The sequence below is a fragment of the Lepisma saccharinum genome, chromosome 5, assembly GCF_977018435.1.
Source record: "Lepisma saccharinum chromosome 5, izLepSacc3.1, whole genome shotgun sequence".
Classification (NCBI taxonomy): Eukaryota; Metazoa; Arthropoda; class Insecta; order Zygentoma; family Lepismatidae; genus Lepisma; species Lepisma saccharinum.
Genome location: NC_139233.1, coordinates 4165261 through 4190554, shown reverse-complemented (window position 1 = coordinate 4190554; position 25294 = coordinate 4165261). Strand labels below are relative to the sequence as shown.

At 36.3% G+C, this 25294-nt stretch overlaps 2 protein-coding genes across 12 annotated transcripts in view; one reads left to right on the top strand and one right to left on the bottom strand.

Moving 5' to 3' along the window:
* The window catches only part of LOC145987616 (uncharacterized), a 122134-nt gene extending 113295 nt beyond the window's left edge, over positions 1-8839 (bottom strand). Inside the window, exons 1-3 of one of the 7 annotated variants that reach the window (XM_083122008.1) lie at positions 8787-8839; positions 3396-3613; positions 1841-1981 (exon numbers count right to left, since the gene is read on the bottom strand). In XM_083122008.1, the coding sequence (XP_082978134.1) occupies positions 1841-1981; positions 3396-3566 (312 nt within the window). In that variant the 5' untranslated portion in view covers positions 3567-3613; positions 8787-8839. Of the gene's footprint in view, positions 1-1840; positions 1982-3395; positions 3614-8192; positions 8328-8391; positions 8674-8786 lie in introns of those variants that run through there. The other 6 variants (XM_083122006.1, XM_083122010.1, XM_083122011.1 and 3 more) reach the window with 6 other exon arrangements.
* LOC145987617 (DNA primase large subunit-like) overlaps positions 8662-25294 on the top strand; it is a 42769-nt gene continuing 26136 nt past the window's right edge. For 4 of the 5 annotated variants that reach the window (XM_083122016.1, XM_083122017.1, XM_083122014.1 and 1 more), the window contains exons 1-2: positions 8662-8713; positions 12796-13010. In XM_083122016.1, coding sequence (XP_082978142.1) covers positions 8699-8713; positions 12796-13010 — 230 coding nt within the window. In that variant the 5' untranslated portion in view covers positions 8662-8698. Of the gene's footprint in view, positions 8714-8774; positions 8801-12795; positions 13011-25294 lie in introns of those variants that run through there. The other variant, XM_083122015.1, reaches the window with a different exon arrangement.

Sequence of the window (25294 nt, the reverse complement as noted above, 5' to 3'; positions counted from 1 at the left end):
TCAGGCATGTTCTCGAGTTTATTTTCGAAGAGATGAAATAGCAAAGGAGTCAAGAAACAGTTTGATATTTGAAATGATGATAGCTAGAGCTGGAATAAAATTCAGAGCAGAAAAGTTTCAAACAAGAAATAGAATGAGAAATGAAATAAGAGAATAGATGAAGAATAAAGATGAATAGAACAGTTAAAAAAAAATTAAAGTTGATGTGGAACAAGAATATGCCTTTTGAAACAAAAAAATATGCATAATAATTAGCCTCGGAAGTTGATGACTGTAAAAATTTTACGTTTAAAACACAGATTGAAGCAACAATAGTTGCCAGAAAGGGGACCTCAAATACACTTCACACAAAGTATTTTAAGTTTGTTGGAGGAAAAATAAATTAATCACAATTAATCCATTGCCAAACATTTCGGTTGAAAATAATATTGTGCTTTTGCATTGATCATATGTTCAATTAATGGTAAACCATGTAAGGAAAATATGTAAGTTATGCTAGCAAAAGCATTTAAAATTAAAGAAACAGGGGAAAAAAACAAACCTCAAAAATGAAGAAAAATGCAACAAAATGGCAAAAAATACTCAAAAATGACCTAAAAGTCACGAAAGGGCGAAGAATGCAAAATGAAAAAAAAAGGTTTTCTGGTTCAAACTGAATATAAATGGACTGCAATCAGATATAGCATTGTTTTCAATGCTCAGAAAAAAAAATTACTTTCATCAAGTTCCGAGCCCTACTAATGACAGTAGTCCTTTACAGAAGCAGGCATAGTTAAGAAAGTTTCTTCCAGGAAGAGATCAGAAACTGACAACAGTACCTCCTCTATTGTACCTACAAGGAAACAAGAGCTCATGGCTAGGTTTAAAGCATTGTTATTTTTTGTTCAGACACCCTCTCCCTCACATGACCCCTTCTCAACTTTCGTCATGAGTTTTAAATCTCCACTAACTGCTTATTTTCTTTTAAATTTACATCATTGCTATAACTGTAACATTAATCAAACTAAAAATAAATGTCTGATGAAGGGAGTGTGTGTTCTCCGAAAACGTTACAACGAAACTTGTGTTTATGTGCTTGCAACAACTGTAAACCACAAGACTCTTGTTATCGGTTTCTTGAATGCAAGAAATGTGAAACCAACTCACATTCAGAGAGAAATCTGAGAGTTCCCTTGATTATAAGGCATTACCATTATACTATCAGTGAGGTAAATTTCCTACCACAATCTAATTTCAGACTACATGAAGAAAAAGCTATTACATACTAATCAGCAGGGAAAGGATTTATATGTAGTAAAAATGTGATTTTCACCAAAATATGGAGTTAAATGTGGACTTAAAATTGTAAAAAAAAAAATCCTTTTCTATTTCCAAAACAATGAACAACAAAATTTTGTTGTTAAGTGTTCGAATGTGAATTTCCTTCTGTTGTCTCTTAAAATGGATTTATATTGACTAAAACTACATTCAATATTGCAAGAAGTAACGCGAGTGTATTTCAAATTTGTCAGTTATTCCCAAGAAATTTATCCCAACTCTCTCGGTCAAACAGGGACATGTAGTTATTGCACGAATATGGAGTATATGTTGAGAAATATTCTGAAATGTGGAAGCAATACGTAAAAATAAGTAACATATGTCAAATATGAGCCAAAACATAATATATAAAAAATAATAATAAAAATAATATATAAAAATATGAAAAAACCCTTATTTTTTCAAGTTTACATGCCATGATGTGTAAAGATAATACAAAATATAACTGATTTCAGCTTCGTACATAAATATGTATTTATGTATAAATCAATTCCCTGCTATTCAGCATGACAGAATTCCTTACCTTCAATATTGCAGGTAGCTGTTCCTGAGATACGTTTACTTCTCCATAATACATAAAATCTACGATGACTTTCAGGTCACTGTACTTGACATCTTTAAGGATAACAATGGGATGCTGGCAGGGGTTGACTGCAAACAAATTCTGGAAAGAAAATTCACAGCATGATAAACCTGTGTGCTAGTAATCATTCTCATGTTTCTTATAAACTAGAAAAACAAAGAGTTCATTATGCAAACAGATCAGTTTTCCAGTTGTTGACTGGTTGGGTAAAGTTATGTTTGTGTAATTCCAATACCATCATGATATGCACATTTTGTAGTCATGAACACTTCTGCATTGTAACCCCATAGACTTTCATGGGATCATTACAACCAAGAAGTGTCCACGTGAATTGAATTCCTCATATCTCCATAAGTACACGCCCAACAAGTTTGCTGATTACTAATGTCATTCTTTTGCTAGTAATGATTCTTCCAAACCATACTTACATGAGTAGGTTAGGTGGGTCAGCTTTTCGAAGTCCACTTTAGGCTCATAAACGCTAATCCAAATGGTCAAGTTTTGGTGCTCTTAGCATTACAATTATGTATACTGTATTACTATTTATGTCCTCCGAGAGGACATGATTATTAGATTTGATTGCCTTAGTGCTTCCACACTTTCCTTCATCTCCTGCATAAGTATACATTATTTTCATGTGAGAATTACAAAGAAGCAATGACTTATGAACACTGTCAGTTACACAGCTTACTTTTCATGCAATACATTGACATCAATTTTCAGTATTCTAAATGCAAAGTGGCTACTTTGACCCTGACAAAATTAAAGTATAATTCCATGTTTTCAAGGAGGAGTTCAACAATTAACAATTCTTGTAATGAATATTAATTTGCAATTAACACACTACGCTAATACATGAATAGTTTCTTACATATCTAAACATGCAAATAACTTATGGATACCCTCCAGTGAGACATGGAAAATTAACATGAGTAACGATGGTCCATATCCCTCTCCACATCTGATGTCTAAAATTACAAGCTCTTCATTACCCCCCTTGACATCCACAGTTATGCACTGCAATTATCTCACCAAAATCATCTGAATTAACAAAAGATAAGTCAATTAAGGTAAGTCCTAACGCCTACCACTGCTGCTAAAAGTTTAAGGCCACCATCCCCCCTCCATTAAATATAAAATTAAGCAATTGACCCAGACACATCCAAGTAATAATAAATGATTCATTGAGGGAACAGTGCATAGTGATTATCCCTTAGTTGACTCCACCCTCCTACACAACATCTCAAACATATAAACCTTTAATGAAGCTAAAGGGGTAAAAACAAACATTTGAAAAGTGGTTCCTAAAGAAAATTCACATCCTATATATATATCTTAGTGCCAAAAATCAGCATAATTACTAGATTTCCTAGTCAGAAGTCAGCCTTAAATGCTTTCATCTTCACATACAAGTTGTTAAAAATAGTTACACAACATAACTCAAACCTTATGATGCAAAGGATTATTTACAAGGATTGATAATGCTGAAGCTTACCTGAAAGTATGAACTGCATGCAGACAGTACAACTCTGTGTGCCTGAAGATGTTTGCCTTCGGCTGCAAGAGTGACATCAACAAGTGATTCACTGCTGAGAAGGTTTGTGAAGACAGCAACAAAATTTGGCTGATGGTTGTTCCACCTCAAACAAAACTGCTGTATAGCCATGGTGAATAATGGTAAGTGCCAACGGTAAGGTCTCAATGAAGGGAAATCTGAAAAGGAAGGGAAAAAATTACATTTTCAACACTGCAGCAGATTCATGCAATCAAACCATTTATTATTATTATCAGTAATTGCACGAAAATGATAAACTTGGGATTTACTTGTTTTGATGTAACATGAAACATGGCATGTTGTTGTACCATATTTAGTAGAGTACACCAATCAATCTATCAAAGAAGAACCTTTCTTGCTTGTCACTTTTTTGCTGTTGTTCTTGATCAAAAACCTATTTTTACCTTACATCAAGGATAAATTTCTGACATTTCTAGGATTTCCAACCTTGTAAGACACCCTGCTATGCACGTGCCATAAAGAGAAATTCTAGTGTAAATAAGTCATTTCAAGTTGACCTCCGTGGCAGAGTAGTCAGCACAGAATGCTAGAATGACAAGGGTCCCGGTTTTGAATCCTTGCCTGGACATGGGTATTCTTTATGAATGTCCCTTCATCAATTTCATCATATCATCACTCATCCTCAATATCTTCACAATAAGCCAAAAGTGACATACATGAGACACGTCAATAACAAAAATTGAATCAAATCAAAAAGTATCTGACGAGTTTGCATTAAAGAAACATTTTGTAACTTTTTGTAGGGAAGTCACTCTAAAGACAGTGTGAAGAACCTATATTGCGAACTGCATAATGACATGTGCCCTGGGTAGCAGATGGAGAGAACAGACCCCATTAAGTATGAATACAGAACAAAGACCTTTTGGACCAACAAGGAGTCCAATACCAGGGGCTAAATATGATAAAAGGTTATGGTCGGGTTATCATCACTGAAATTGAGTATTTTAGGCTAATCACATGCACACCTAAAGCCAGACGATCACAGAAAAGCGGAGGAACTGCCGGTACCCCTGACCCTCTGTACCCCCTAGAGAAAGTGAAATATCTTGCATGGTTTATGAAGATTTTGTTGTTTTTGAATGTTTTCAGTTGATTTTAGTTCTCGGAAATGTGTTATTTTGAAGTGAAGTATGTCTGTTACTTTACTCTGAAGAACAGCCCGAAGGCTTCTGGCAAGTGAATGCGTAAATGCTGTGAATATAAAGTAAAACTTGACTAATTTCATATATGTTTGACCTTCATGGCATTATAATAGCTATTTTTCGCGATCAGCTTGCAACGCTCCACTAACAACACTCGTTCTAGCATTTTTATTTCAATGCCTTTCCTGGCTAGACGCCGAGCAGGTTCGGCGTAAAGGACTCTATATTCCGTGACTGCCTCTCTGGAGGGAAAGTTTAAATCTCTACAGCACACATGTAAATGCTCTCTCGTACGCCAGCATAGGGAGCAGAGGTCTGCCGTGATTGGTTCATGTGACCCTTCCTGCCTTCTGAAGCAGACGACAGTGGTAGAATTCCTACCCGGTTCTTCGCGGTCATGCCACTCGTGCTATGTGATGTTACAATACGCAATATTGACTGACGTAACTTTACCAAACTCAAATATACCACTTATTAATGGCCACTGCATTGTATAATTTATCTCACGAACAGCGATGTGCATTAAAAAGTAAAAGATCAACACAGGTTTTGTCAAATAAGTTGGTGAAGTCCTCGTGGTAGAAGTTCAGCCTGTGGCTGCTCTACCACTTAACCTGCAAAACTATTCTTTATTTATTATTATTATTATTATTATTCTTATATCATTAGTATCTAACTGCTTAATATTGTGTCAATGGAAATGTTTAACATTCATTTGAAAACTCTTGACATCGAATGGCCTCTGAACAAAATTATTTTAAAATGTTTATCAGCATTCTCAAGATGTAATAAACAGTTGTCTGGATTACTAATTGGCACTGTTACTTCAGTTGAGTTTACGATAGTTGGATCATCCACCCACCTCCATGTCCTAGTGTTTTGCACAGCGCGCCAAGACGACAGAGGCCCCTGATTCGAATCCCGGCGTGAGTACGGGTGTTCTTTGTGAGTGTCCCTTCTTCAATATCATCACTCATATTCGTATTCGTGTCCAAAAGTGGAAGAAAAGCGAATAAACCAAATCAATCAGTAGTTGGATCATCCACAACAATGACGTCTACTGTTGTGCAGAGGCACTTGTGATTCAGGTAGGTTTCTTAATGACTTGCATCATGCAGAAAGGTATAAAACACCAAAGTTCAAAACATTTGCGGTATAGTGAGGCATCTAATTTTCTAGCTAAAACATGCATGGATGATGTTTTATTGAAAACCCACATGACTTCAGGCAAATAAACAATAACTGTGGCAAATAATACCATAAGTAAATTATTAAGCAAGAAAGGGCCGACCCTTCCTTCGGACTTGGTGTTCCCACCCCCAAAATGTCCATGCTACGCCACTGATAGAGGAGTCAAACAAGGAGATGGATTATGAACTACACTTTTCATACTGGCACTACATGTAGCAGTATAAAAAGTAGATAGAGGATCAATTTTCACAAAGAGCACTTAAATATGCACGTATGCGGACGATATTGCAGTAATAGCAAGAACAGGAAATGATTTGAAGAAAATGTATCAAAGGCTGAAAGAAGCTTCAAACAAGTTAGGATTAGAAACAAATGTCAATAAAACAAAATACATTATTATTTCACAAAAAAAAAAATATATATATATAGCTAGATAGAAAAAGATAAAAATGAATGGGAAGGAATTTGAAAGAGTTAGCTCATTCCATACATGAGCAAAATAAAAAAGGCAGCATGATAAAGGAAAGGATATGAACGAACAATAGAGCTTATTACGCAAACATGCAGTTATTACAGAGCAAATTAATAAACACTAAACTTAAAATCACCATATACAAAACATTAATCAGACCAATAAAGAAATTGACAACATAATAGAGAAAGATAATATAATGAGATTTATTAAATCTCAACTAATCCGATGGCTGGGTCATGTACAGAGATTAGGAAAGGATAGAATGCAAAGGAAGGTGATGAAAGAGAAAATTTAATCAACAAGAAGAAGAGGAAGGCCAATGAAGAGATGGTGGAAGATAACAGAGAACAGGGACAGATACAGGCACATAGTTGAGAAGGCCAAAGCCCACGAGGAGCAGTAGTGCCATATGGTAGGGTAAGGTCAGTAACAGTATAAACATACCATGTTGTTGCATCCATAGAGAATAGAAAATGCAGTCCAGTAAAAATAAACCGAATCAATCATCTAAAGATCAAATAACTATACATTTCAATATGATAAATAAGAGCAAATACTCCTGATTATTGTTTTTGAAGGAGTGGGTAATTATGCGATATAGCCCGAACACCTCTCACTTGTTTATTTTGTTCATTTTAGCATTGATACTTACCTATTCTGAATTGCAGAAGATTCTTTGAGGTGAAGTTATGCCTTTTTCCATAAAATAGTGTCAAGTTTTCATATTAAGAGTCATTATTTGTCTTCCTTGTTCCACTTGGGTAACAGACAATATGGGGTGCACTCGTCATGTATCATTGCACGTCGTGCTTGTGTTTTGTCGATTTGGAGTGGGTATGCAGTGCTTCAACCTTCTTAACCGAAAAATACCTACTTTCGTGTTCATTATGTCATCAGAAACCATTGACAGAAAGCCCCAAAACCCATTCATGATAGCCCCATGGACCATTTCCGGCAAGGTTAGGTTAGGTAAGCATAGTTAAAAAAAAAAAAAAAAAAAAAATCTCGTCAAAAAAAAAAGGCACGTTTGGAAACACTGGCGAGACCAGTGACTTTCAACACTAGCGCCATCTGCAGGTACATAATGGAAACAACGACAAAATGTTGTCGCTTGACAGAAAATGCAAGTTCCTTACATAAATAGTGATTATTTCTTGTTCTGCAGCATTCTATGGTGAAGTTTTCAGTTTCCGCGAAAGAATATACCTCGAAGAACTTCGACAATGCTACAGAAACTGATTTCAGCAAGTAGTTTCTTTTGTAAATTTGAAGAAATCTGTTCGGGCTATATCGCATATTTACCGAACATTTTTCCTTGGTTGTAATGAAAATTAACACTTCTTTGATAGGAGCACTTTATTAAAAAATAATGGATCAATACCAATCATTTCCACGAGCCACTAATTCTACCTCTTACACTAACCAAACTGGTAGGTAGAACGAAATAACACTTCCCACGCAGATTTGCACTAAAGAAGTTATATATTCAATTCGTTGTGTTTCAATGCATTGAAATAGTGAGTTAAAATCAGCAAATTCTAATTTGATAGGATTATATGATGATATGCACATAACACCCATAAAATGTAAATTCTGCATAAAAAACAAGGTCAATGCTTCCTTATATCTGCATAAAGTAAACATTCAATATCGTATGTGTACTGCCCTGGTCCTGTGTGAAACGAAAGGTAGACATTTCAGATCTACATATCATGTATATTATTTTCCGTGTGAGAAATGTTTTCCGATTACTTGTTTTCGCCACCTAAGCACGATAACAGACAGAAGGGGGAGGCTCGTACAAGTTAATTCGCTCAAATTGGAAAAACGTTCATCACAGGGCATTGATTAATTCAATCTTGACTTACAATTCGTGACACTAACTGCCCGGACTATTCCATTCCTTACCTATGTGAACTCAGATTCGTTAGCGGAAATCGCTAGAAAAATATTTCAGTAGGTCCACCATTTAACTGAAGTTGGGAAGTAAAGCAGACGTACACAATTTTGCATGCTAAACTACCATAGGCCTAGCTTCACTGAAAATATTTGTCTATAGTTAGTACAAAACAGGTACATTAGCATCAATACACATTTGTAACCTTACCCTTGGCTCTCAAATCCTTGAACTTTGTAATAAAGGTTGCGAGTGTCTTAAATGACGCCCGACTATTATGCCGAGTGACGTCATATCTGCCATTCTAAAATCTAACAAAATAAATTCTCGCGTTACAATATAAAAAATACCAAGATACAAATGATAATTAGTGACACTTCTTTTTCGGCACCAAATTTTTTATGTAAAATTTTAATAATGTACTAATTATAGTTTCCTGGCGGAAATAAAGCCGACTTGGTAAAAAAGATACACCTTTGACACTTTAGTTTACCACACCAATGGAAAACATGACGTTATGTTCACTTTTATGGTATGTTACATATTTTCATGCTTTTAAATATGTGTAGTTTTTGAGAAACCAGGCTTTCACTAATGTAACATACATCAGCATCAACGTGTACGTCCAGCAGATGAGTTAAACCAAGTGACAACGATGACGACAGCTTTCATCAGCTGGATGAAAAGAGGGGAGGGGGATAAGATTGGCGCTAAATTAAAATGATACTTCAGTATTTTACATATATATATTTATTTCCGACGTATCACTCTCTTAATTGCGTAGATCTACTTAAGTCGTTAACATATGTTTTCTTTATTCTATTCAATATTGCGATAACTTTGCTGTGCATTCGAATGCTGTAATATAAATATTAAAATCACACAAATATGTAGTTGAACATGCACTCATTGGAGGTTCTAACCACACCAACCACAACTGCCGCACTGCAGTGTTATTTCATTCTCAAGTTCAACTTAGCAATTGCAAAAAGTTTACCTTTCCGTTTACCTTAAATTTTTGGATCCACTGAACCTTGAGCCTGTCTCAACATTTTTTTTCCAAATGTCTCATTTCAAAGAACGACTCAGGTATTCAAATTCCTAATAAAAAAAGAAATCTGTTTTGAATATTTTCAAGAACATTTCAGAGAAGCTATTCTTAATATGTGGTCCATAGATCCCTCTGCAAAGGCTTGATGAGGTTTCATTCTTATTCTAAGGTTTGGAGAAATAGACTGTGAATTATTAAATGAACCAATTTAAAAATATATTCCAAAAATACTCTATGTGATCAAAAATATCCGGACACTCAATGGAATTAGGGCGTGAGGTTCGAAGCATCCTCCATCGGATGCACTGGCAATCAATACCATGTGGGGCCACCCTTGACCTTGATGACAGCCTCCACTCTTGCAGGCATATTGGCAATCAGGTGGCGAAAGGTATCTTGGGGAATGGCGGCCCATTCTACGCGGAGTGCCGAGATGAGAAGATCAGTAGATGTTGGTCGGCATGGTCTGGCACGAAGTCGGCATTCCAAAACATCCCAGAGATGTTCAATGGGATTCAAATCTGGGCTTTGCGCAGGCCAGGCCATAAGTGGGACATTGTTCTCTTGAAACCACTGTCCCACATGGCCCACAGTGTGGACGGGTGCATTGTCATGTTGAAACACGCAATCATCATCAACGAACTGTTCTTCGATGGTAGGCAGCATGAACGTTTGTAAAATGTCAACGTAATGATGTGCCGTGACAGTACTATGCAAAGCAACGAGGGGAACAAGCCCCTTCCAGGAAAAACATGCCCATACTCTCAACCCACCTCCACCGAATTTCACTGTCGGCACAACACAGGATGATAAATGTCGTTCATGAGGCATTTGCCACACTCACACACAACCATCAGATTGCCACATGGTATAACGCGATTCATCACTCCACATCACGGATTTCCACTGTTCTAATGACCAGTGTCGCCTCTCCTTACACCATGTGAGGCGGCGCTTCGCGTTTCATTGGGTGATGTGGGGTTTATGGGCAGCCACTTGTGAATGGTAACCGAGTCGTCGTACCTCACGCCGCACAGTCATGCTGCTAGGATTACATCCTGCCACCTGTGTGATGGTGGCGATCGCTGATTGCCGTTCTCTTGTACTACCCAATTCAACACTCAGCGGTCTCTGTCTGTCAACATGGGCGCTCGGCCAGAACGTCTTGCGGTTGTACACGTCCCATTATGTTTCCACTTTACTATCACATCGACGACAGTGGATTTCGGGATGTTTAGGAGGGTGGATATCTCGCACACCAATCACTTCACCACGTTCGAAGTCTGTGAGTTCCTTCAACGGACCCATTCTTTTATCTCGTGCACTATGCTGCCTGTAGTGGTCCCTTGCTTGCCTCACCTCACTGTAGATGGCACCACAGAGTGGCCTACTATACACAACACGCATTTTGACTAGTGTCCGGATATTTGTGATCACATAGAGTATGTTTGGGTGCAAATATTTGGGCTGGACTCTTTGTTTAGTTGGTGTTTTAAGTCCACTTTATGCACATTAAGGCTAATCGGGACTGGGCCTACAGTTTAAAGTGGGATCCGAACCACTTGTGCCTCCACCGGGTATTGAACCCGGAACCCCTTGGTTACAAGGCGGTGACACTACCACTGCGCCATCGGGGAGGCCGGGCTAAACTCTACTTTACGTCCTTATTGTCTTTATAAATATTAGGATTTTTGTATAATACCTAATTTCTTAATTTATAATCTACTAAATTAGGAAAATGAACATTTCCCATACATGTACATGTATTCTTAATCAGAATTTAAAACTAGCTGTGGTTCTTCATTAAAAAAAAATGTGCAGTTTATGAAAGAAACAGGTTTAAGGTAAGAAAGGGTCAATTACGATAAAACTTCTCGTCGTTTGATTTTCAGGCACTGGGTGTGATACCTGGTGGTGGCACATTGCACAGTTGTTCGGATCCCACTTTAAACTGTAGGTCCAGTCCTGATTAGCCTATCGGTGCATAAAATGGACTTTAAAAATCAACCAATTTGAACTTCAGGCAGTGCCTTTATGTCTGCCATCAACTCCAGTACATAAAGTTTTATCGGTAAATATGCGATATCGCCCGGACACCTTTCACTCATTTATTTCCTTAATTTTACCACTGGTACTTATCTATTTTGCCTTGCGGAACATTCTTTAAGGTGAAGTTATGCCTTTTTCCATAAAATACTGTCAACTTTTCATATTACGATTGATGATTTGTCTTACTTGTTCCGCTTATGTAATAGACAATATGGCATGCACTCGTAATGGATCATCGCGCATCATGATGCGCCAGCTTGTGTTTTTGTCGATTTTCAGTGCGCAAGCAGTGTTTCAAACATTCATGATGGAAAATTACGTACTATTTCGATTTTTTTTTCATGTTTACCTCCACAAACCATTAACGTTAGCCCCAAAAACCATCCATGGGTAGCCCCACAAACCATTGACGTTAGCCCCAAAAACCATCCACGGATAGCCCCACAAACCATTCACACAAGGTTAGGTTAGGCCTGTTAGGTTAGGTTCCATTAGCACTCATTTCACCCCTAAATTCGTCGAAAAAAGAAAGCGTGGCAAACATAGTTAAAAATAGAAATTTTCGTGAAAAAAAGGCACGTTTGGAAACACTGCAGAGATCGCGTGACTTTCAATGCCATCTGCACGCACGCAGTGGAAACAACAGCATAATGTGGCAGGCAATGCCAATTTCTTACGTAAAAAGTGATTAATTCTTGTTCGGCAGCATTAAACTACGAAGTTTTTACTTTCCGTGAAAGAAAATACCTCCAAGAACGTCCAGAATGCTAAAGAAACTCATTTCAGTAAGTACGTTCTCCTGTAAATTTGAAGAAATCCGTCCGGGCAATATCGCATATTTACCGTTTTATCATATTCTGTCCTTTCTTACTCTGAATCTCTACCTTACAGTTAGTTTCCTTCCCTTCCCAAAGAAGCAGCCAAGGTTGGTTTGAGGATTCAGATGGAGAAAAGTGGATAAAGTGGACTTAAAACACCAAATCAATCCAATCCAATCAAATTGGTAATGTTAGTAATGATACAGATATGCCATAGACTAGACCATTGTAAAATACATATATTTAAAATACTAATGTACTGGTATTTAGTACTCTGGAAAAAAAATGTGAGGATTCTGGAAATCTCAGGAAAAATGCGATTTGAGTTCACTTGGGAACCCTGTAAGAGTATCTGCATTAGTATGGGTATTGCCTTAGCCTAGTTATTATTATTTTCATTTCAATAAAATATGAATATTTTGTTAAATATTTGATAAGAAATTCTTCTAATTGCCATGTGAAGAATTCTAGACAGGTCCATTTTTTCAGAATTTCAACAGGACATTTGTTTCAATGAATTACTCAAAATTCTGATTGATTTTCTTATTTTGAGTAATTCATTGAAACAAATGTGCTGTTAAGTTATGTATAATTTAATGCGTTAAGTTAAGGCTTGGGAGATCATAAATTAGGAAGATAATAGTAATGTATACTTGATTGAAATTCAATTTATCAATCTTTTAAATTTACTTTCAGTGCAACAGAATTAATTTTCATTATGATAAAATGACATTCTACATCAAGCCACCTCGGGGAAATATTGCACTTCAGAAATTGCATCAGTCTGTGGAGCAGCGTCTGGAATTACTGCTTTCACTTACACATACAGAAGGAAAAGAAAGCTGTCCATTAAATTTTGAGTATTTTATAGAAGGATCTCCATTAGATAGAGCATCACATTTTGTTTTAAGGTAAGGTTTTAACGAGTAAAAGTCTGGAAATATTAGATGTAGTTGTCCTTTGCACCGATATGAATGTTTCACATGTTTGTAAACCCTAATTTGATAGGCTGACCTCCGAGGCAGTGTGGTTAGCACAGCATGCTATATAACAGAAGTCCCAGGTTTAAATCCCGGCCTGGAGGTGGGTGTTCTTTGTGAGTGTCCCTTCATCAACTTCATCATATCACCTCTCAACTTCAGGATTAGTCAATATTGGCAGAAAAGCAAAGTAAAATTAATCAAATCAATGAAATATAATTTGATACATACAGTATTCATAAACACAAATTAATAACTTTAAACTATGGTAACACTGTTAAGCCTTGCTTCCATGTTAATAAAACATTAAAATACTGGCCAACGCAGAATTTATTGTATAAAAAATATATACACTAAAAGGGTAACGTTTCCACCCTCTAGCAGGGCCTTCTTCAGACAAATATTCACACTAGAATTCTTTCCTTGGTCAGTATTTTAATGTTTTATTTTAAAATATGAAACTATTCACTTGAAACTATAGCCATTGCATTCATGTTTTTACTTCAAAAATACACTCTAATCAGAGTTAAAGTGAAAATGTTACAGAATGGTATGGATTTTTTAAATGACGATACCTGATAGAAGTTATTGAATTTTGTTTTGCATAATTACTGGGAACCCTGATAAAAATTAAATATGAGAACTCGTGGCATCAGACTCATTATTTTGTTATTAACTTTTACACACCTCATTCAAGAAAGAGCTTTAATTGCTAGGGGAAATTTTAGTCATAAAATTTATATTGTTTGACCTGTTACAAAAAAACTGCAATTTTTGGAATATTGAAAACTGTGATATGACAATAAAAATAATACATTGTCATAACTACATTTGAAAATGGTTAGGCTAAGTCCAAAGTTCCACATTTGTGCTATATCTATAATAATTTAGTCATATGATTGCTCAAAATTTTATTCATATAATGCAATGAAGTGGCTGAAATTACTATTTAAACTAATTTCATTAAATATGATGTTTAAAAAAGCCAATTCGTATATCATGACAAAATTATCAAATTGTGCAATATTCTGAATTCATATTCATAACAGTTATTTTTGACTGACAATATGAAAAAACAAATATCTTCAATCATATGTGTTCTTTCAGGCAAGCAAGATAAGTTACATTCAAATTTATAATTAAATTTATTGAAATTATGTACATTTGCATTGACATCAAGGTTTATATACAAAGGTCAACTCTTTAAAATTGTTCAATGTCTAATATGATGTCATACTTGGTATTTTATATCAACATTCAAAAAATGGTAATTGTAATCATTAGATAAGTATATTGTGATATACATAGTAAAATAGCTGTAACAGAGCAAATATGTACATTTACAACACAAACATTCAAGCTGTTAAGCACTTATGGACAAAAATATAAAACAAAAACAATTGAAGATAACACATACTAAAAAATCTGGCTTGAACTAGTTGCTCTAATACTAGTTGTCTGTGACTTGAGAGAATCTCAAGATGGATGATACATAAGTAAAAATTTGTGTCAATTAAGCGTGTGTGATCTTCGGATATATAAGAATATAAGTAAGAAGTAAAGTAAAGGCCGTTTAAGGTCTACAAACAGAGTCCAAATGGAAGAAGACTCAAACGATTGTCATAATGCTGCATTAATGCATGAAAATGCTAGTGTTCAAGTTAGTTATGTGGATCCCGATGTTCCTCCTTCTCCGGCGCAATATATCGAAGTGGATAACATCAATAGTGAGGAGTATCAATGTAATAATTCACAAGAAGGATCAATGTCTCAAAACACAGAAAATTGTATCAAATCTCAGAACAGAAGGATCTCCTATCAGAATTTATATGAACTCGACAGCTGTGGCCCATACATTGTCTTGATAGAGGGTATAGGGAAAAATATTGGAAATCTAGCTGGGGGAAGCCTAGGAAACAAATTTAGGAAGGCAGAAATACCAGTGAAACATATTGATCAATGTGGTCGTAATAGAGTTAGAATTACGTTTAAATCTGCTCTGGAGGCAAACAAATTCGTCAAAAATACAAAATTTCAAGCTGAGCTCTCGATCAAATCTCGTATACCGCAATCTTTACTTCAACGAGAAGGACTAGTTTACGGGATAGAATATGATGTTAGCGAGCAGGATGTACTTGATGGCGTTCAATCGCCTATCCCAGTCATTGACGTCAAACGCATGAAAAAGAAGTTGTGGAAAAATGATGGAACATTTTTGCTACGAGATACAAAACTTATATGTCTGACATTTTTGGGGCGTATAATTCCCCAAAAAATAATCATAAATAGCATGATATATGAAGTTAATCCAAGGCAAAAAGCTGTTCTTCAGTGCAGACAATGTTTCAGATATGCACACACGGCAACTCAGTGCCGTTCCCAACCAAAATGCGCAACCTGCGGAGACATTAAGCATGGTTCCTCCTGTAACCTACCAGTAAAATGCTCTAATTGCCAAGGAGCTCATTCAGCTCTTGATAAAAATTGTCCAATGTGGCAAAGAGAACAACAAATACAGGAGCGAATGGCGAACGATAATCTCTCTTATCGTGAGGTTAGAGAAATCATTGAAGGCACATATATACAACCACCATCTATAGAGGAAATTCTGAATCCCATTGTAAACAAAACAGATTTTCCTCCTATTCAGTTTCGTGCCCGACTAAATACTTCACCTAGAGGCTCAAAAATTCCAAATCATAATGCACAACCTACCCTTACATCTAAACCTACCTTAATTGCAAATCACAGCCCCAACATTAATAAATGGCAAAATCATTCTGTTGGATCAAATTTAACCCCAGTTGCTTTAACGTTTCATCATCCTATTCCACATACATCAGGGAAGACGATAGAAGTACATAAAAATATCAGAGTGACACCAAAAGAAAAAAGGAAACATCGTAGGAAACCAAGGATACATACTCATTCCAACCCTTCCACAACATCAATTACAGATACTTCTTCTGCTGAATCAGAACCCAAGACCTCTTTAAATATAGCACAAAATGCTTATTCTAATTCTAGTTCCTCAAGGGTACAGCATGCTAATTCAATAGATAAAAACTTAGAACAACCATCCTCTTATCTCCCATCTGAAAATATTCAAGAGGTTTACACCTCATTATTAAAGACAATACCGCTTCTATGGTCTACTCTTGTGCAAATAAAAGAATTACAGCAACAGAAACTTCTTTTACAACATATTAATACCCTATCTACAAACCTGCTGGCCGTTTTACAGAATCTCACCTCATAATAAATCAATTATATAAAAGTTGACTAATATGACATTATTACTTCAATGGAATGTCAATAGTTTCTCTGCACGTAAACCAGATCTACTAAAACTAGTGACGGAAAGACACCCTTTAATACTATGTTTACAAGAAACTAAGGGTCGTCAGCAAGAAATATATAGAATTTCCCATTATCATTGTATAGGACCTCCATACAAAGATACGGAACGGGGAATTGGTATATATGTCCATGAAAAGGTAGCCTACCAGGAAATACAATTACATAAACATAAAAAACTATTCCAGAATTATAAAGTAGAAGCAAGAGCAATCCAAATTTACATAGCAGGATATAAAATTACGATAATCAATGTGTATATTCCTTCCAATTACAATTCTCAAAATATAAAACAAACTGATTTACAAGCTTTAACATTCAACATACCCAGTCCTTATTTAATTGTCGGGGACTTTAATGGGCATCACGATGCTTGGGGTATGCATACAGCAGATAGACTTGGCACTAGTATAGTGGATTGGATGGACGACAACTCTTTCATCGTTTTAAATGATGGATCACCAACACATATACCTCGAAATGGAAGTAATCCAACATCAATTGATCTAACTATAACATCGGACTCATTATTCCCTCAATTTCAGTGGTTCATAGAGGATGAACTCCATGGTAGCGATCATTTTCCCATATATATTCGTGCCCAATTTTTACCAAGCCAACTTTTTCCCCCCATCCAATTACCAATTCTCCGCTGGAAAACTAACAATGTAAAATGGGAATTATATAAAATATTAATAGATTCCTTTATTTTAAGAAAACATCTTACTTCATCCCAGCCTATATCTTATTCACTGCTACTTCAATATATTACTAAAGCTTTAGATATACTAACCTCGCGTAAAAATACTCATTGTGAAACAATGTTTCCAAAGATACATTGGTGGACGACAGAATGTGAAGAGGCAAAATCAAATAGAAAAATCAGAGAAAAACAATATGCCTCATGTCCCAATCCTGAAAACCTCATATCATGGAAAAAGTCCGTAGCTCAAGCACGAAAAATATACTTACAAACCAAACGACAAGCATGGATTAACTACTGCAATTCGATAGATATGCAGGAATCATCCCGAAATATTTGGCATAAATTCAATTCTTTACGCAAACCACGTTCTCCTCAAAAAAGACCGATAGATGACAGTTGGCAACATCAATTTCTCTCCCAATTAACTCCACCATCTGTTCACCTACATTATGATAATAACGAGAATCTCCCTTCAAAATTTACAAAAGATTTTCCACCTGTAACCCGAGAGGAATTAACAACAATTCTTAAAAATGTGAAAAACACAGCACCAGGTCTTGATGGTATTCCGTACCAGGCCATAACACATTTACCGAATACCGGAACAGATATTCTTGTTTCACATTACAACAATATATATCTAACCGGCATAGTTCCATTAGAATGGAAAAATCATGTAGTTGTTCCAATTTTAAAAGCAAACAAATCTCCGGACCATGCATCCTCATACAGACCAATAGTACTAATTTCAGTTTTGGAAAAAATATTTGAGCGCACAATGAAAAATAGACTATCCTGGTTATTAGAACGTGAAAACTTTTTTCATTCCACACAATTTGGATTTCGAACTAATCTTAGTAGTCAAGATGCTATAGCCACTCTAACAGCAGCAATTCAAAATAGTAAAATTACACGTTCCTACTGTTTCAGTTTGTTTATAGATATTGAAAAAGCTTATGATTCTATAAATTTAAATAATCTTTGTCATAAATTAGAGAATCTTCATATACACCCAAAACTTTCAACAATTGTGTGGAATCTATATTCCAACAGGATTATATTCGGATGGTTCTCCGACAAACTAAGCGATCCTCGTTCCACTTCAATCGGCATACCTCAAGGCTCACCTCTGAGCCCTCTCTTATTTAATATCTATACGAATGAGATACATGCATTACCAATTCTACCATTTCATCCCCTTCAGTATGCAGATGATTTCTGTTTCTATAACATTACAGATGATGCTACTCAAGGTATAATAGCAATGCAGAATTTAATCGCCATCATAAGAGCGTGGTTTTTCAAAGAAGGATTATCCATCAGCGAAACAAAATCAAAAATTATTTGTTTTAATAATAAACGATTGGATACTCATCCTAACAATATACCACACATTTCTAATATCCCAGTAATAGAAACACATAAATATTTAGGTATACATTTTGACAGGCGATTCACATGGAATACACACATCACGCATTTAATCAATAAAGGCCGTAAAATAATAAATATACTCCGTAGTATCACAACAATTAAATGGGGTGGCCACCCCAAAATCTTACTGCTATTTTATAGGAATTGTTTTCGATCAAACTTTGAGTATGCAGCCTTTAGTTATGGGGGTGCAAAATTAAGTCTTTTAGACAAAATAGACATACTACAGAGAAAAGCTTTGAGGACCTGCTTAGGTCTCATGCAGTCCTGTCCTAATGTCAGTGTATATATGGAAAGCAGAGAAACTAGTTTGACACATAGACGGATCCAATTAACAATAAAATTTCTGCTCAAAACCTGGGAAAATCATACGCACCCATTCAATAAATTATTTGAAATACAAAAACAATGGACAGAAAATAAAGCCATAGATCCTAAACACACATTCTTTTATTTTGTATATTGCCAATACATAGACCTGGAATCACGTGCAAAGTCTTTTACCTTCCAACATCCTTTAATTTATGAATTAGACATACCCTTATATACCCAATGCAATATCCATTTCAGGGATTTAGGAAGACATATCATGTATAAAGAGAAATGGCCAACACACCTAATCATTTATACTGATGGATCCAAAGACCGCCTAGGTGTGGGTTGTGCTTATTTCATTCCAGATCAAAATATAAACAAACAATTCCGTTTACCACCTGACACTTCTATTTTCACTGCAGAAAGTTATGCAATATATAAAGCTCTCACTTACTCTATCCATAATAATTACACAAAAATTCTCATCATAACAGATGCTTTAAGCGTATTAATGGCGCTGAGTTCCTCATATCCTCAGATTTGTAAACATCCTTTATTCATCATACTTATAATCCAACAAACTCAGTATGCTAATGGAAGAAATATCAACGTCCAGTTTAGTTACGTAAAGGCTCACCAAGTAAACACGGGAAATGAACGTGTGGACACATATGCCAAAGCCGCTCGATCATCGGAAACTACCTCACTTGCGAGACTTCCATACACGGACCTTCTTCCAAGAGTTAAATATAAACTTCAAGAAAAATGGAAACAGTGGTGCATAGAACAATTTCATTCCACGGGCAACACATATAAATGGTTTGCAGAACATTCACAAAACAAACCTTGGTACTACCCATATAATTTTCCAAGATCAGTTATTACTTTTATAATACGTCTACGTACAGGTCATGTTCGCACTAATGATCATTTATCACGAATACATATTACAACAAAACAAGCCTGCGCATGTGGAGAAGATAATCAAGATGCTACACATCTCTTTTTACAATGTCCCAATTTTGACAGAGAACGAGATAAATTATATAGTGGTTTACGTCGAAATAGAATTCCATTCCCTACATCTCTTACTGCCCTGCTCACGGACCCTACTCCTCCTACCATATGGCTTCTTTATGGATATGCAAGAAGATGTAATTTGACGATCTAACAAACAGTATAAATAACTATCAATAGATGTTTTTTTTTCATTCTTGTGAAATATAAGTGAATAGCGAACTAAATACATAAAAAAAAAAAAAAAACTCAGGAAGATGACTAAAATCGACTGCCAGTTGATAGGGTCAGAAAAAGAAGAAGAAGAAGTAAGTAAAAATGTGACGATTGGTGAAGGTTTGATATGATTAAAAATCTGGATCTTTTGAGAGATTATACTTGATAAGTTAATCTTTAATAGTTTGTTGAAACTATATAGAGACATTTTGTTGATAACAGAAGCTTGAAAATGCTTTTATAATGGAATAATCTGTATAACGAAAAAGGAAAGATTTGGAACTGGTGTAAAGTGCCTAGTTTAATAATTGAGAGCAGGAAATTATTATCTGCTGGCATCAGCATTAACTAGCTAGTAAATGAATATTGCATTATCTAAAATGAAATGTTATGAGAAATAAGACTAAGTGAGTGTAATATTTTCTACATTTTGAATGTGAACAAGCCAAATGTGAAGTTTTGAAAATTGAAGGAAGCCATCTTGTGGACCTGATTGAGGAATCTGACATGTTGAGTGTGCTCAGATGTAGAACTGACGCATACTCAAATATTTAGTGAAAAACTTGCTCTGTCTCACAAGGAGATAATGAAGAAATGTTTTCTACATATAAATAACATTTATATGTTATAAATGTTCTTGTAAATAATTGCATAATTTGATGCTATTGTAATTTTTGTTGTTTCTAGTTTTTTTTTCTTTCTTTTCATTTTTATCAATATAATAATTATAAAGTTATCAGTATATGTAAATTTAAATTTCCTTTTCAACATAGCACCATAGTTACCTATTGTGCCAATACTGAGTTTAAATTATACTGACAAAGTTGTTACAGTGAAACATTTTTTATTTGGATGAAATAATGGAATATGAAAAAACCTAATGTGGTTCCTGTATTTTACTTGCAGTTTTAGTAATCTAACACTGTTTACTTTGGTTATTCTGTTCCAATACTAACAAATACAATGAACTTAACTTTATTTCTGTTATTAACAGTAAAAATAACAAGCTTTCTGCTTTTTTGTAACTTGAAATGAACGATTTCCTATTTCTATGGGGAAGGGTGTCGATGGACCTGTTTGACCCCTCTCCCCTTCTCCTGACATCCATGTCTCTTGTTGAGGCAAATTGGTTGCGAGGTTTCGCCTTAGCCGAACATGCAGTCAGGCAGGGAGAACTGGAACTGTGCATCTGCTGCCATGTTCTATTCAATTTAGTGGGATACCACTTAACTCATTGTGGAGTCTTTTAGCTCATTGGTTGTGTCTTAATATTCATTAGTTCATCTTCATAGTGAATTTTTAATTAACTTGTAGTAGAAAAGTAACAATGAAGAACCAAATGAAAACAAAATTACGCTACAATGCCAGGGGTCCCGGGTTCGAATCCTGGCCTGGGCCTTTGTGTTTAAGAGAGTCCATTCATGAATTACATAATATCGTCACTCATCCTATCGCTATTAGCCATAAAGTGGCATAAAAGCAAAGGAAAACAAACTAAATCAATCAACCAAATGAAAACAGAAACATTGTGATTATAGGTGCAGGTGTAATGATTGTTAAAAAAAAAAAAGGAAGGTGGGAGCTAGTTGCAGCACAGGCACGTAACTTTCATCAAAATTTTAAAGACAAATAATGCAAGGGATTGAAATATTTTCACACCTTGAATTTCTTTTTCAAATTTGAATGCTAACGTATGAAAAATAAAATATTTGTAAAACAGTTAGAAAAAGACTTCAGAATTATAATTGTGACAAGTATCTTCAAGTAGGCTCCACTAGCGCCTTGAAAATCTAATTTTTCTGCCATAAAACATATTATTATATTTTCTCATGTATAATACGCACTTTTTCCTATATTTTTGCCCCAAAAACTGTGGTGCGTGTTATACACAGAATAATTCAGACACCCAACATGAAACCATACATGTTTTCACTATGTCTCTGCGTGTAACATGCATATAACAAAAGGTGCAAATACAAATTACTAGGTTGGGTTTCTGTAGTAATAACATATTTTTAAAAAACACGTTTTAAAGTGAAAGAGTTTGTTTCCAGTGATTTTTCTCTTTGTATTCGGAGCATTTTGAATCATCAAGAAAAAGTGGCGCTGTTCTGGCAGGATTTGTTCATGCACCATGGAATGCATAACATTTGTATTTTGTATTTACTGCATGAGAAATTGACAATACCTTCCTGAGCAATGCAAATCCACAACATAATTATGTAGCTGTTGTGTTCCAGTTCTGAAAAGCCTGCTTCTTGGATGGGGCTGTGTTTTCAACTTTTCTTGCTTCTGCCATTCTCTTACACTTGCCTTACCATGTTGAATTTTCAAGCTGCAACCCTGTTGTCATTTTCCTGCATATTACTTGCGATTTGAAAACAGCAGTAAAACTTGCCCTCTTTTACATTTTCTTCTACTACAGAATAAAAAAGGTGCTTGCAGAAGTGAAACTTTTGGGATGCAAGGTGAAGGGAGAGGGGGGTGGCATGGGTTGGTTGGTTGGTGACTCATTGTATACGAAGGATGATATTCTCATTTTGGTCCACAGAGCAACAGGTGGTCCACTCATTGAATAGGTATGATGGAATTTGTTCTTGATTGGCATAACAGCTTTATGACCTACAACTAAGAAAGACATTTCCTGATCCTGAATTATACTGTGCATTAGAAATAATTTTTTCTCACTTTTCGCCATCAGATGCCAAGATGCACTGTGCAAGGTGTCCATAAAGTCTCACCCCACCCTGGGTATTATGAGAATGGCTATAAATAGGAAGAAATGGCGAAACACGTATTCCAGGGGAAATGTTTTGAGGCCAACCATTTCCTAACCGGGCCCCCCACAAGGGGGTAGGCTGGGGTCGACTCAATTTTTTCAAATAGCAAGGGGGGTCGAAGAATATGTCGTTTGAAAGGTCTTATCATAACAACAATAATACAGCAAATCCGGGGTCTCTACATAGCTCCAATTGACAATGGCGTGAAATCAAATGTGGAACATGACCAGCATTGGACAGGACTCCCAACTCCTACAGTAGTAATCCTAGACAACAGTGGGAGCTGGAAAAATGTTCCTACACTGTAGCATGATTCGGAGATATCGTAGCAGGTGTCTACAAATACGTACCCCCCCCCCCCCAAGAGATGGCAAGCGTCCGTACACAAAACTGCATATCATCGTGCCCCCTGAGATTGCTATGAGGAGGACAAGGCTGACTCATTGTACAATCGCAACTCAGTCAAATGGTGAAGGAGGCACGTAGTTACATGTACAATGTCAACTGAAGGCAAATGGGGAGGGGGGGGTTTACAAGATGTTGCAAGAGGTACACCACTAAAAGTCAAATTGAGCTTACCTACTATTTACAGAAAATGTTCGAAATGAGCCCCATTCACTTGTTTGAAGGAGAATGCAGACGGAGTATCGAACCAGACCAAGCAATCAGTGTTACTACCGCGATGAAGATTCAACAGGACTATTCTGCTTGTGTTCTCGTAAGCAAACAGACCGGACCACAAAAGTTCGAAGTGACTTTGAAATACTGGATGTAGAAGAGTTGTAGAGTCATACACACTGTGTTCTACTAACGTGTTTCCTGTATCTTCCGTTACTGTGGTTCTGTTTGTGTGTGTGTATTGGTGGTTAAAGTATTTGCAACGACGAGATAAATGAATGGTGCCGGAAGGGTGCATTCTGGCACAGACAAAGTGGAAATTATCTTTCTTTTTGGTGAATGTGGCAGAAACTACTGTGCCACTGCTAGATGATTTAACAAATTGTATCCCCAACGCCCTAGTATTGACCATAAGCATGTTTCAGACCTTGTGAAAAAATTCCGTGAAACGCAAAGCGTCAATGACAGACAACGTCCAGGATGACCTCACATCGATGAGGCAACAGTGTTGGAAGTTCTACGATGCGTGACTGTAAACCCTGAAACGTCTCTCAGACAAATAGAAGAAGCAAGTAACATTCCACGGAGTTCTATCAGTAAGGTGTTAAAATTACACAGATTTCATCCTTACAAAATGCAGATAAAGCCAGAACTAGGAGATGATGATTTCGATAGACAAATTGAGTTTTGCTAAATTATGTGCAACAGGATTGCTAACAACGAGAACATCTTACACAACATCTGTTTCAGTGACGAAAGTTATTTTTTTCTAAATGGCTGTGTTAATAAACGCAATGTTCGAGTATGGGCAGATGTTAATCCCCATGTTGTGAGGGAAGGCCATACGCAAAGATCTGAGAAGGTTAATATGTGGTCAGGTATTTTAGGAAACCACATAATTGGACCCCTATTTCTTATTGGCAATTTAAATGGTAATCTGTACCTGCAAATTCTACGTGACACAGTGGATCCCTTGGAAACGGACATTGTGGAAAACTCAGTCGATGTCAACGGTGTGCCTGAATTTGATGTGGACAATATAGTTTTTCAGCAAGATGGATGTCCTGCACACTACAGCTGGGAAGTATGTGAGTATTTGAATGAACATTATCCCAATAGGTGGATAGGCCATCATGGTACCATCGAAGTGCCTGCGAGATTGCCTGATTTGTCTCCAAACGATTTTTTTCTTTGGGGACGCCTTAAATCTGTTGTGTACAAAACAGAACCTCGTAGTCTTGCTGATCTGCAACAAAGAATAATAGCAGCCTGTAGAGACATTTCAGCAAACACGTTCAGCAAAGTGCGACGTGCCTTTCATACTCGTCTGCTCTACTGCCAAGAAGTGAATGGGGCTCATTTCGAACATCTTCTGTAAATAGTAGGTAAGCTCAATTTGACTTTTAGTGGTGTACATGTTGTAACATCTTGTAACCCCCCCATTTGCCTTCAGTTGACATTGTACATGTAACTACGTGCCTCTTCACCATTTGACTTGAGTTGCGATTGTGCACATCGGTCCTTGTCCTCCTCGTAGCAATCTCAGGGGGCACGATGATATGCGGTTTTGTGTACGGATGCTTGCCATCTCTTGGTGGGGGAGGGTACGTATTTGTAGACACCTGCTACGATATCTCCGAATCATGCTACAGTGTAGGAACATTTTTCCAGCTCCCACTGTTGTCTAGCATTACTACTGTAGGAGTTGGAGTCCTGTCCAATGCTGGTCATGTTCCACATTTGATTTCATGCCATTGTCAATTGGAGCTACG